The 14,241-nt window shown below is 41.1% G+C and overlaps 1 protein-coding gene across 4 annotated transcripts in view; it reads right to left on the minus strand.

Moving 5' to 3' along the window:
- Positions 1-3,168: 3,168 nt before the first annotated feature.
- RCBTB2 (RCC1 and BTB domain containing protein 2) overlaps positions 3,169-14,241 on the minus strand; it is a 53,737-nt gene continuing 42,664 nt past the window's right edge. For all 4 annotated transcript variants that reach the window (XM_056562112.1, XM_056562111.1, XM_056562109.1 and 1 more), the window contains one exon: positions 3,169-5,031. In XM_056562112.1, coding sequence (XP_056418087.1) covers positions 4,958-5,031 — 74 coding nt within the window. In that variant the 3' untranslated portion in view covers positions 3,169-4,957. The remainder of the gene's footprint in view (positions 5,032-14,241) is intronic.

Consider the following 14,241-nt stretch of genomic DNA (forward strand, 5'->3'; position numbering starts at 1 on the left):
AGTGCCAGAAAGTTAAACAGATTTGTAAATGACTTTAATTTTAAAATCTTAATCCTTCCAGTACTTATCAGCAGCTGAATGCTCCAGAGGAAGTCGTTTAGTTCTTTCCCATCTGACCACTTGATAAAGGGAGGAATCCCGAAAGCTTGTCTCTGCAAAATGCTGTTAGTTCAATAAAAAAGGTATTACAAGATACTGCAACATTTTATGATTTGCATCTGCATCACTGGACTAATACGGCTACTCAAATTTACTAACTATATATATATATATATATATTATATATATATATATATATTATATAGATATAGATATAGATATATATATATTTATGCAGAAGCAAAATTTAGGGAAACCTTAGTAAATTCCATAGGAAAAAAAATTGTAGAGAATTAAAACCCACAACGAAACCTACACAACACTCTTAGTAAATGAGGGCCATAGTGCGAGCTCATCTAATTCCCAGTTTTACGTGTTTTTCAAAGTCAAGATTAAAGGGAACCTGTTAGGTGGGTTACACATGACACAGGGGCAGACACACTGGGGGTAATTTATCATACTTTGAGTTTTGAATGCCAAAAACAGGCATATAAATTTAAGCAGATTTAATGACCATGTCAGGAACTGTCCATAGCAGGAGCAAATCCCCATAGCAAACCTCTCCTGCTCTGGACAGTTCCTGACATGGACAGAGGTGTCAGCAGAGAGCACTGTGGTCAGATGGGAAAGAACTAAACGACTTCCTCTGGAGCATTCAGCTGCTGATAAGTACTGGAAGGAAAGATTAAGAAGCACTGTAAGTGGCAAGATGCAGGATGCACGCCTCGTGCCTTTTCCAACCCTTCCCTGCCTTGATGTGTGCACGGCGAAAAGCTGGAAGCAGAGCCCTCTAAATCCAGGTCAATACAGGGATAGGTGTGCATTCTGTGCTTGAGCATGACATAGAGCAAACAGATCTCCTTCTCCTCCTCCCCCCCCTTTAAGGGCAGGGTCACACGTAGTGTATTTGACGCTGCAGAAAAGATGCTGTGGATTCTGCTACGAGCAGACACACAGAGCTACCACACCGCGGGGGGGGGTTAAGGTTTGGCAGCGGGTGCGTCGTCCAAGCCTTACTGCACACACAGTGTGTCTGCTCATAGCAGAATCTGCAGCGGATTTCAGCTGTGCAGCAGATTTCCTGCAATTTCAAAAACTCTGCAGATGCACCAGGAGTGACCCTACCCTAAATGCTCATTTTTGCACTGGTAGAAGAGTATTCATAAACAAACCAGTAAAAACATTCAAGCTTTTCTATGGTATACATTTAGTTTAATAACATGGTCATTGACAAACTGTAGTTCTAACCCTGTTAGGTAGGAAGGGTAGAGAGCATTAAACTGACATTATCCAGGAACACAAAAACTGGGCTAGTTACTTCCAAAAACAGCACCACACCTGTCCTCCACTCATTTCTAGTGCAGTAAATGAAACAAAGTTTTAATACCCCACACAACTTGAGGACAGGGATGGTGCTGTGTTTTTTTTTTCCAAAGAAATTAGCAGTTTCTCTAAACCTGGATAGCCCCTTTAAATTAGGCTGAAGATAAGTTATTATCCAAGGCAACTCCACTGTCCTATGAGAATTACTACCACTACAGTTTCTTCTAGATCAGTGCAAGTTACACTAGTGCAAAAAATGAAAAACAAATGGTGTATTTACTGTTCAGTACTATTCCCGAACTCAGTACTTCTGTATCCGCAAATGTGATGTCTGGCATGTTCTATAGCAGTGGTCTCCAACCTGCGGACCTCCAGATGTTGCAAAACTACAACTCCCAGCATGCCCGGACAGCCAACGGCTGTCCGGGCATGCTGGGAGTTGTAGTTTTGAAACATCTGGAGGTCCGCAGGTTGGAGACCACTGTTCTATAGGCTCAAAGTGAAAGTAGATTAGACATTAAATCCGCTCCCAACACTATTGTGAAAGGAACTTGTATCATCAGACATAGGCAGCCGGACTGGCAGGTTTTGTTATGACGTTAAAGGGGTTCTCCACTGCCCTTCCTTCTGGAGCTCCGCTCGCAGTGTCCCCTCAACGAAAGTCTATTATTGGAAGGGGGCGTGACAGCGGTCGCGCCCCCCTCCCATAGATTTTTGTTGAGGAGGGGGGGGGGGGGGTGACGTCAGGAGGGGGCGGCCTCGAACACGGAAGCCCGCACACAGCATTCGGAGTAATAAACTTCCAGATGCTGCGAGCGGAGCTCCAGAAGGCAGGGCAGTGGAGAACCCCTTTAACCTATGATATGGCATTTGTAAGCTTGTTATCCGTACAGTGATATGCTGGCAAAACATAATCCGGGACCACCAACAATTCCTTTTTAAAACACAGAAAAATCCTGATTTAATGGTCCAGAAAACCAGAGCACGTGGGGCAACATTTAATGTGATTGTATCTCTACATTGTAAAAGGTAGCATCACATTGGTTAGAATCCACTGCATTTCCTCATTTACCATGTATTCAGACCCCTTCACTTTATTCATTTTGTTATTTTACAGCGTTCTGCTAAAATAAAATAAAAAATCAAGTTCCCCACCTCCCACCCATCATTCTGCCCTCAATACCCCATAATGCCAAAGTAAAAAGGAGAAAGTTAGAAATCTTTGCTAGCTTATTGAAAAAGGACAAATTGCATTAACATAAGTATTCAGACCCTTGATTCAGTACTTAAAGGGGTACTCCTGTGGAAAACTTTTTTTTTTTTTTTTAAATCAACTGGTGCCAGAAAGTTTAACAGATTTGTAAATCACTTCTATTAAAAAAAATCTTAATCTTTCCAGTACTTTTTAGGGGCTGTATACTAAAGAGAAATCTAAAAAAGAAATGCATTTCCTCTGATGTCATGACCACAGTGCTCTCTGCTGACCTCTGCTGTCCATTTCCGGAACTGTCCAGAGCAGGAGAAAATCCCCATAGCAAACATATGATGCTCTGGACAGTTCTTAAAATGGACAGCAGCGGTCAGCAGAGAGCACTGTGGTCATGACATCAGAGGAAGTGCATTTCTTTTTTGGATTTCTCTTTAGTATACAGCCCCTAAAAAGTACTGGAAGGATTAAGATTTTTCAAAAGAAGTGATTAACAAATCTGTTAAACTTTCTTGCACCAGTTGATTTAAAAAAAAAAAAAAAAAAAAAAAAAAAAAAAGTTTTCCACAGGAGTACCCCTTTTAAAAGCCCTTTGGCAGAGATAACAGCCTCCAGTCATCTTGGGGGATGATACCACAAGGTTTACACACCTGGATTTGGGGTTATCTGCCATTCTTATCTGCAGATCCTCTCAGACTATCAGGTTGGATGGGGACCATTAGTGGAAGCCATTTTCAGGTCTCTACAGAAATGTTCTATTGGGTTCATGTCAGGGCTCCGGCTGGGTCACTCAAGGACATTCAGAGTTGTCCATAAGCGGCTCCTGCATTGTTTTGGTTGTGTGCTTAGGTCATTGTTTTGTTGGAAGGTGAATCTTCAGCCCAGAGCACACTGGATCTGGTTTTTATTGAGAATATCTCTGTACTTTGGTCAGGGTTAATGGAAAGCTAAAAGGAGCAGTCTTACCGCTCATAACCTATCCAATGTTATCACTACAGTGAAGTATGGTGGTGGACAGGGTCTGGTTTTCTCCAGACGTGATGCTAAGAATTGAGGCCAGAAAGTTTCATCTCCTGTACAGGGCCCAGACTTTCTATCAGAACAGAACATGTTGACCCCCGCACGAGGCAGCGGCAGACACTCCCTCTCCATATATCTCTATGGGAGAGCCGATGATAGCTGAACGGTTCTTCCATAGATATATGAAGGGGGCGAGGAGGGCCCAGAAGTTGGATTCCTGCAATCTAAAACTGATCCCTAATCCTGCGGATACGTTTTTGTTCAGGATATATTCTCCTTTAATTCCGTGCAAAATTTTTAGTTTTTTCCTTTAATAAATTAGCAAAAAATTTCTAAAAATCTGTTCTCACACTCATTATGGGATACTAAGTGCAGAATGATTGAGGGAGAAAAAAAAAAAAGAATTTATTGTTTGATTTTAGCACTTGTTGCAGATCTTGCTCTAGATCAGCATAAAATGTAAAAAAAAAAAAAAAAAGTTTTTCCTAATGCAATGCAATGAAGTTCCAAATTTTCACTTGTTGCGGAATTGCCCCCCTCAGATTTGGGAGCTTTAAGTTTATGTAAAAAAAAAAATTAAAATCTATGTATTTGAAACCCACAGTTGCACATTCTGCTGCTGATCCAGAGCAAGATCTGCAACAAGTATGGATTCACACATGGATCTGAACAGAGAAAATCCGAAACATCAATTATTATTATTATTATATATATTTTTTTTTTACACTGTGTGCATAGAGGTCGTACAATTGTTCTCCCATTGCTGGTATTGTTATACACTGCAGATTATCCACATGAATGAGTATTTGACCTACGTGAAAGTAACCCAGGTACACAGGGTTTTTAAAGGGTATTCTCCTTTTTGACAAGGAGGTTAAATCTTGTAGAATTTAATGTTTGTGACCATAAACTGGTCATATGGACGATAGATAAAACAATTCTGTCAAACATGCACACAAGTGTTTTAGCACTGGGGCTACGTATACCATCTGAATTAGTTTGTAGTAATCACATTTCTGTTACATATTTCAATTACCGACCTGCCAAAATCCTGTACACATTTAGTATTAACGTTGTCAAAGAGGAAGAGATTTCACATTTGCCCATTTATAAATCACTCTAAAATTACTGGAATACATATAAATTCAATACGCTTGTCATTTGACCAAAAAGTAAATACACCAATTGCTTGGAATTCAAGTTTAGCTAAAAAGTCATCTCCATTGTCTTGCAAGGTGCCGTCAGTTCTTGAAGGCTCCGGCTTTGCTTGCCTTATTGATAAAGATCTTTAGAAGATCACTGTCCATATTAGCAAAGGCGTCCGTCTGGGTAACCACAGTCATATGGTTTATGCAGAATCTGAAGCAGAACTCTTCTAGGTCCTAAAAATAAAAGGCCTTGTTGTAAAAAAAAACAAATTATCATAGGAAACAGAATTTGGCGCTTATCTGCTGCTCGCGGTTTTAGTACTGAAAAGAACAATACACAAAAGAATGAGTGAATTACAGGAGGTGTACAAGAGATCTGCAGCAGGCTGGGCCTAGAATGCGGCTTTGTTTAGGAGACTGGTCATTTGGTTTTAAATGGTACAAAAACATAAGATGTCCTTAACCCCTTAACGACCATGGACATAAATGTACGGCCTAGTGCTGCGGTACTTAGCGCACCAGGACGTACATTTACATCCTATACATGACTGCGAGCATCGGAGCGATCCTTGGGTCATGCGCGGCAGGGACCTGCCGTTAATTGCCGACATCCGTGATCGTGCGGATGTCCGCAATTAACCCCTCAGATGCTGTGATCTATAACAGTTTCAGCTGATCTGCTTGCCTGCGGCACGGCCGTGGAGATCGGACCAACTAACATTGCTGACGGAGGTCCCCTCACCTGCCTCTAACGCCTTCCAGCAGACCAGAGCAGAATATAGCCAATAATACTGATCAGTGCTAAGCCCTATGTATGGCACTGAACAGTATTGGCAATCAAGTGATTGCAATAAATATAGTCTCCTATGGGGAGATTAAAAAAAAAAGTGTTAAAAAAAAATTTCATAAATAAATAGGAAAAATTTAGAATTTTTTTTCCCATTTTACCCCCAAAAAGTTGAAAAAAAATAAAATAAATTTAAATAAACATAATTTGGTATCGCCGCGTGCAGAAATGTCCAAAATATTTAAATATAATTTTAATGATCCCATACGGTTAATGGCGTGAACATAAAAAAAAAAAATAAGTCCAAAATTGCTGCTTTTTTGTCACATTTTATTCCCCCCAAAAAATTTACAACAAAATGATTAAAGGTTTTTTTTTATACACAAATGTGGTACCAATAAAAAGTACATACAGATCATGGTGCAAAAAATTTGCCCTCATACAGCTGCTAACACGGAAAATTGAAAAAGTTATAGGTCATCAAAATAGAAGGATTTTAAACATACTCATTTGTTTAAAAAGTTGGTGATTTTTTTTAAAGCAGTACAATAATAGAAGTATATAATCATGGGTATCATTTTAATCCCGCAGAATAAAGAAAACAGGTCATTTTAAGGCTGGAACTCCACTGAGGTTTTTTTTTTTTTTTGCAAAAACGCTGTCAAAAACGCCAATTTCCCCATACAGCATTTTTTCAGTGAAAAAAACGCAGCGTCCAGATGTTAGCTGCTAGTCAATGGTGAACTGCAAAATGCCAGAGTCACTTGGCGTTTTTCAGTTTGGCGTTTTTTTTTATCCTTTTGGCATTTTTCAGCAATTTCGGGCTCAGAGGCTGGATTTTCAAAATGCCCGACAAAACCTAGTTTGGCATTTTTAGCCCTGAAATCGTGGTGTTTTCATCCCATAGAAGTCTATGGAAGAGCAAAAACGCCATGTTGGTTTTAAATTTTGCGTTTTTGCAGGCGTTTATTCTTTTTTGGACTTTAGCGATCCAAAAAAATGATTGAGATACATTTTTTATTAAAATTTCGTACAGTACCATAAAAATTTTTTATAAAAAAAGATACAGTAGTGATGGAAAAAATTGTACCTAACGAAATGTATCTTATTTTATTACGAAATGTTTATACATTTTTAAACAGGGATCAATTTATGTGGGCGGGTAAAGTGCTAAAAATGTAGCCGGCAATAATAATGTAGTGTGTGTGTGTGTGTGTTTTTCACTTTTTTTTTTTATAATTTTTTTTTAAATTTTTAGGTAGTACTACTACTCCCAGCATGGAACACACTGTTCCATGATGGGAGTAGTAGTGACCTGTACTTACTGACAGATCGCCCCTTGCGATCTTTTTGTATAATGTATAGATGCGGCGGCCGCTCTTCTATGGTCCCCTGCCCTGCCGTATACATACACATTTATATTTCCCGCAGAGAGTTGTGATTGGTCAGATGGTTCCAGCCAATCACAGCTCTCTGTGAGAAATCAGAATGTGTATATATATGAGCAGCGGCCCCTTGAAAAAGGAAACGAAACGGCGTTGGGGAGCGGAGCACGGCACTTTAGAATGGGTAAGCCCCAATTAGCACCTTATGCACTCGTATCTTTTCATGGCAAATAGCCAATACATTTGGATTTAGTTGTCAGTAATACACTGGGAGCCTCTTTCCGGAGGGAATATTTACCCAGCCGGGGTCCCCAGTCTTTACACAGGACATATTTTTAGTGTGCAGGTGCATTGCATACAACTTCCACAGAGTTGTTCCAAGATTTTTACATTATTGTCCGTGTCTCTGTACTGTTGCTCGGCCTATGCTCGAGGTCCTCAGTTATTCCAGCTCCATTTTTTGGTCTCATGTTTTTATACTTTGTTTATTTAATAAAGATATATTTAATTAAGCGGCATTTAGTTACTCTTTCTTTTTTGTGTGGTGGATATATTATATATATATATCTATCTATATATCTATCTCTATATATCTATCTCTATATATCTATCTCTATATATCTATCTCTATATATCTATCTCTATATATCTATCTCTATATATCTATCTCTATATATCTATCTCTATATATCTATCTCTATATATCTATCTCTATATATCTATCTCTATCTATCTATCTCTATCTATCTCTATCTATCTCTATCTATCTCTATCTATCTCTATCTATCTATATATATATATATCTCTATATATCTATATATATCTCTATCTATCTCGTGCAGGGGACCATAGGAGAGCGCCGGCCGCTGCATCCATACATTATACAGGAGGTTCACAGCGGGTGTCAGGAGTGATACTCACTGTGATCTTTCCTTATCTACAAGTACTACTACTCCCAACATGGAGTACACTCTGCTCCATGCTGGGAGCTGTAGTACCTGCATTAATAGACAGATCACAGCAGGTGTCAGAAGTTACACTCGCTGCGATCTGTCTATTAATGCAGGTACTACAGCTCCCAGCATGGAGCAGAGTGTGCTCCATGTTGGGAGTAGTAGTGCCTGCTAAAGGACACATCACAGCGGGTGTCACTACTGACACCCGCTGTGACTGTCCTGTCTATAGCAGAGATGCAGAGCAGCTCTATACATCGCTCACATCCCTGCTCTGCACTGTACTCCGGGCCGGCCACTCACTCATTCATCTTTTCCTCAGAGCTGTGATTGGCTGAAACCATCCGGCCAATCACAGCTCTGGGCGGAAAATATGAATGAGTGATGTGAATAGAGCAGAGATGTGAGCGCTGCATAGAGCCACATCACTGCTATATTATGGACGATCGCATCGGATGTCAGACTGACACCCGGGGCCATATGTCTATAGTACAGGTACTACTACTCCCATCATGGAACAGTCTTGTTCCATGCTGGGAGTAGTAGTACTAAATAAAAAATGTGGAACAAAAAAGGAAAAAAAAGTTAACACACACACACTTTATAAAAAAAATTTATTACAATTTTGTTATAAAAAATAAACATCTAGTTAACCCCTTAAGGACCAGGCCATTTTACACCTTAAGGACCGGAGCGTTTTTTGCAATTCTGACCACTGTCACTTTAAACATTAATAACTCTGGAATGCTTTTCCTAATCATTCTGATTCTGAGATAGTTTTTTCGTGACATATTCTACTTTAACTAAGTGGTAAAATTTTATGGTAACTTGCATCCTTTCTTGGTGAAAAATCCCAAAATTTGATGAAAAAAAATGAAAATTTTGCATTTTTCTAACTTTGAAGCCCTCTGCTTGTAAGGAAAATGGATATTCAAAATAAAACATTTTTGGGATCACATATACAATATGTCTACTTTATGTTTGCATCATAAAATTTATGAGTTTTTACTTTTGGAAGACACCAGAGGGCTTCAAAGTTCAGCAGCAATTTGGAAATTTTTCACAAAATTTTCAAACTCGCTATTTTTCATGGACCAGTTCAGGTTTGAAGTGGATTTGAAGGGTCTTCATATTAGAAATACCCCATAAATGATCCCATTATAAAAACTAAACCCCCCAAAGTATTCAAAATGACATTCAATAAGTGTATTAACCCTTTAGGTGTTTCACAGGAATAGCAGAAAAGTGAAGGAGAAAATTCACAATCTTCATTTTTTACACTCGCATGTTCTTGTAGACCTAATTTTTGAATTTTTGCAATTGGTAGAAAGGAGAAAATTTTTACTTGTATTTGAAACCCAATTTCTCTCGAGTAAGCACATACCTCATATGTCTATGTTAATTGTTCGGCGGGTGCAGTAGAGGGCTCAGAAGGGAAGGAGCGACAAATGGTTTTTGGGGGGCATGTCACCTTTAGGGAGCCCCTATGGTGCCAGGACAGCAACAAAAAAAAAAACCACATGGCATACCATTTTGGAAACTAGACCCCTCGGGGAACGTAACAAGGGGTAAAGTGAACCTTAATACCCCACAGGTGATTCACGACTTTTGCATATGTAAAAAAAAAAAAAAAAAAAAATTTACCTAAAATGCTTGGTTTCCCAAAAATTTTACATTTTTAAAAAGGATAATAGCAGAAAATACCCCCCAAAATTTGAAGCCCAATTTCTCCCGATTCAGAAAACACCCCATATGGGGGTGAAAAGTGCTCTGCTGGCGCACTACAGGTCTCAGAAGAGAAGGAGTCACATTTGGCTTTTTGAAAGCAAATTTTGCTCTGGGGGCATGCCGCATTTAGGAAGCCCCTATGGTGCCAGAACCGCAAAAAAAAAACACATGGCATACCATTTTGGAAACTAGACCCCTCGGGGAACGTAACAAGGGGTAATGTGAACCTTAATACCCCACAGGTGATTCACAACTTTTGCATATGTAAAAAAAAAAAATAAAAAAAATTTTTACCTAAAATGCTTGGTTTCCCAAAAATTTTACATTTTTCAAAAGGGTAATAGCAGAAAATACCCCCCAAAATTTGTAACACAATTTCTCCCGAGTACGGAGATACCCCATATGTGGCCCTAAACTGTTGCCTTGAAATACGACAGGGCTCCAAAGTGAGAGCGCCATGCGCATTTGAGGCCTAAATTAGGGACTTGCATATGGGTGGACATAGGGGTATTCTACGCCAGTGATTCCCAAACAGGGTGCCTCCAGCTGTTGTAAAACTCCCAGCATGCCTGGACAGTCAGTGGCTGTCTGGTAATACTGGGAGTAGTTGTTTTGCAACAGCTGGAGGCTCCGTTTTGGAAACAGTGGTGTACCAGACATTTTTCATTTTTATTGGGGAGGGGGGCTGTGTAGGGGAATGTGTATATGTAGTGTTTTTTACTTTTTATTTTATTTTGTGTTAGTGTAGTGTAGTGTTTTTAGGGTACAGTCGCACGGGCGGGGGTTCACAGTAGTTTCTTGCTTGTAGTTTGAGCTGCGGCAGAAAATTTGCCGCAGCTCAAACTTGCAGCCGGATACTTACTGTAATCCTCCGCCCATGTGAGTGTACCCTGTACATTCACATTGGGGGGGACATCCAGCTGTTGCAAAACTACAACTCCCAGCATGTACCGTCTATCAGTGCATGCTGGGAGTTGTAGTTTTGCAACAGCTGGAGGCACACTGGTTGTGAAACACAGAGTTTGGCAACAAACTCAGTGTTTTGCAACCAGTGTGCCTTCAGCTGTTGCAAAAGCTACAACCCCCAGCATGTACGGACAGCGGAAGGGCATGCTGGGTGTTGTAGTTATGCAACAGCGGGAGGCATACTACTTTGGCTGGGGATGCTGGGGATTGTAGTTATGCAACAGCTGGAGACACACTGGTTTGCTACTTAACTCAGTGTGCCTTCAGCTGTTGCAAAACTACAACTCTCAGCAGTCACCGACAGCCAACGGGCATGCTGGGAGTTGTAGTTATGCAACCAGCAGATGCACCACTACAACTCCCAGCATGCACTTTAGCTGTTTGTGCAAGCTGGGAGTTGTAGTTACACAACAGCTGAAGGTACACTTTTCCATAGAAAGAATGTGCCTCCAGCTGTTGCAAAACCATAAGTCCCAGCATGCCCATAAGGGAATGCTGGGAGTTGTGGTGGTCTGCCTCCTCCTGTTGCATAACTACAGCTCCCAGCATGCCCTTTTTGCATGCTGGGAGCTGTTGCTAAGCAACAGCAGGAGGCTGTCACTCACCTCCTGCTGCTGCTGATAGACGCTGCAGGTCAGTCCCGCCGCCGCCGTCGCTCCTGGGGCCCCGATCCCAACATTAACGCCGGGGATCGGGGTCCCCAGCACCCGGGGTCGTCTTCCCGCACCCGCTCACGTCCTCCGGAAGAGGGGCGGAGCGGGTGCGGGAGTGACACCCGCAGCAGGCGCCCCGATTGGTTGGCCGGGAATCCGTCCGACGAATCAGGGCGATCGTGAGGTGGCACCAGTGCCACCTCACCCCTGCAGGCTCTGGCTGTTCGGGGCCGTCTCTGACGGCCCCGATCAGCCAGTAATTCCGGGTCACCGGGTCACTGGAGACCCGATTGACCCAGAATCGCCGCAGATCGCTGGACTGAATTGTCCAGCGATCTGCGGCCATCGCCGACATGGGGGGGGGGGCATAATGACCCCCCTGGGCGATATGCCGCGATTCCTGCTGAACGATTTCAGCAGGCATCGGGCACCGGCTCCCCTCCGGCTAGCGGCGGGGGGCCGGGAATGGACAGGACGTACTCCTACGTCCTCGGTCCTTAAGGACTTGGAAGAAACGGGGGCGTAGGAGTACGTCCATTGTCCTTAAGGGGTTAAATACATTTTACATCCCTACTGCATCTTTTTATTTATTTATTTTTTTTTGGTACCCAACTATTTTATATAAAAAAAAAAATAAAAAAAAAAAAAAAGGCCAAAAACTGCAAATTCCACACAAAGGTCAAAACGCCCGTTAAAAACGCCAAAACGCAGGGAAAAACTGTGGCAGTTTTTCTGGCGTTCTTATGCCACAAAAATCGCACGGCAAAAATCTCAGTGGAGTCCTAGCCTTACCGTAAATTGTACGGCGTGAAAACGGAACCTTCCAAAATTTGAAAAATTGTGGTTCTTTTTTCAATTTCCCCACACAAATAGTATTTTTTGGGTTGTGCCGTACAGATTATGGTAAAATGAGTGATGTCAATACAAAGTACAATTGGTCGTGCAAAAAACAAGTCTTCATACTTGTCTGTGGATGAAAATATAAAAGTTATGATTTTTAGAAGGCGAGGAGGAAAAAACGAAAAACACAAAAATAAAATTGGCCTGATCCTTAAGGTCAAAATGGGCTTGGTCATTAAGGGGTTAAGCCACATTCCCATAGTGTATTTTCCTTTTAGAAAATATGCTGTAAAGCAGCAGAGTACCCCTTTAAAAGGGAAGCAGTGGCAACGAGTTATATATAGTGAAATCTTCCTCACCATCCCTTGGGGACGTTCCTGCCCACAGGGATGTGAGGATATGATGCTAGAAAGTATCTCCTGCCGGCCCTGTAAGCAGTCCTGGGCAGGGAGCTATACTCACCTAGTCCTGTCTTCTCATGTCCTCTCAGTGTGATTGACAGCCCAGCCACGGACAGTCATCGCTCTGCTACATCTGTCAATCATGTGGAGAGGGCGTGATTACAGACGGAGAATAGAAGACTAGGTAAGTATAGCTCCCCACCCAGGGGACTTCTTATGGGGGTGGCGGGGGACACTTTCAAACTTCATATCCTCACCATCCCTGCAGGCAGGAACATCTCCCGGGGATGGTGAGGAAGAAGATTTTAACATATACAAAGTTCCCTTTAACCCCTTAGAGACAGCCCATTTTGGCCTTAAGGACTGGGCCAATTTTATTTTTGCGTTTTCGTTTTTTTAATCCTCACCTTCTTAAAATCATAACTCTTATATTTCCATCCACAGACCATTGAGGGATTGTTTTTTGCGTGACCAGTTGTATTTTGTGATGACATCACAGATTTTATCATAATATGTACAGCAAACCTAAAAAAGTATCATTTGTTTGAGGAGATTGAAAAGATAAACGAAATGTTGCAAATTTTGGAGGGTTTTGTTTTCACGCTGTACACTTTACGTTAAAAATTTCATATTTTCTTTAATTTGATCACCCAGTCTAAACCCAATACACTGGGTTATAGTGTGGGGGAAACAAGAGTCCAAAGAGGGGTCACTCACTATAAAATCGGTGCTGTGGTTCCTGAGATATTGGCCAGCGAAGTTCCCCTTCTGAATTCAGGTAATTGCACGCAGGAAGCGGGCCCCGTAGTTCGGGCACCCCTGCTTCTCTCCATCTCCTTAATCTGCCGCTGACCCAATTAGCATATTCATATTCTGCAACTCCATGTCCTAGTGATGCGAGTCGCATGTCACGTGAGCGCTGCGCTCTGGGCCTGAAGTTATTTCGGACATTTACGCACACGACGATACCAAATTTGTTAATTTAAAAAAAAATTATAATTTTACGCTTTTTTGGGGGTAAAATGGCAGAAAGGGGCAATTTACAATTTTATTGGGGGAGAGCATTTTATTTATTTTTTTCTTACTTGATAGCAGACGGGACCTGTCATGCATGATGCGAGCAACGGTCCGGTCATGTACGGGACGTAAATGTATGTCGTGGTGCATTAGGAACCACATCCATCGCATCAGGATGTACATTTAAGTCCATTGTCCTTGAGGGGTTAATAGGGATAATTTGCAAATAAAACAAATAATCCTTAAGAAACAAGGTTTTATTATTATTATTATTATTATTATCTAATTTTTTTTTATTTAACCTAAACAGTTTTATAAATATATAGGAATATTCAACTAATGTAGACGAAAAAGGAATCGCTCTATCACTATGGAGGAGTGAAGAACAGTGCCACCCAGTGGTAGAGAACCATCTTAACATAACATTCTGAAAAATCTGAGCCAAACTTCGCACCAATTTACAATCTTTGGAGCACAAAAAAAAATGTAACATTATCTAAAGCAGGAGTCAATGGCGACCAGAATTACTAATCTTTTTGGATGGCATAAAATTAATTTTGGGATGGAATCAAACCAGCAAAAAGACAAATCTGTCAAGGTGTATAATTTTGCAGCAAAAGCTGATTTTAGTGCTGAAATAGCCCTGACAGTCATATTACACAGATCCATTAAAGGGGTACTCCGGTGGAAAAAGTTTTTTTATTTTTTTATTTA

Source organism: Hyla sarda, chromosome 2 (genome assembly GCF_029499605.1).
Source record: "Hyla sarda isolate aHylSar1 chromosome 2, aHylSar1.hap1, whole genome shotgun sequence".
Classification (NCBI taxonomy): Eukaryota; Metazoa; Chordata; class Amphibia; order Anura; family Hylidae; genus Hyla; species Hyla sarda.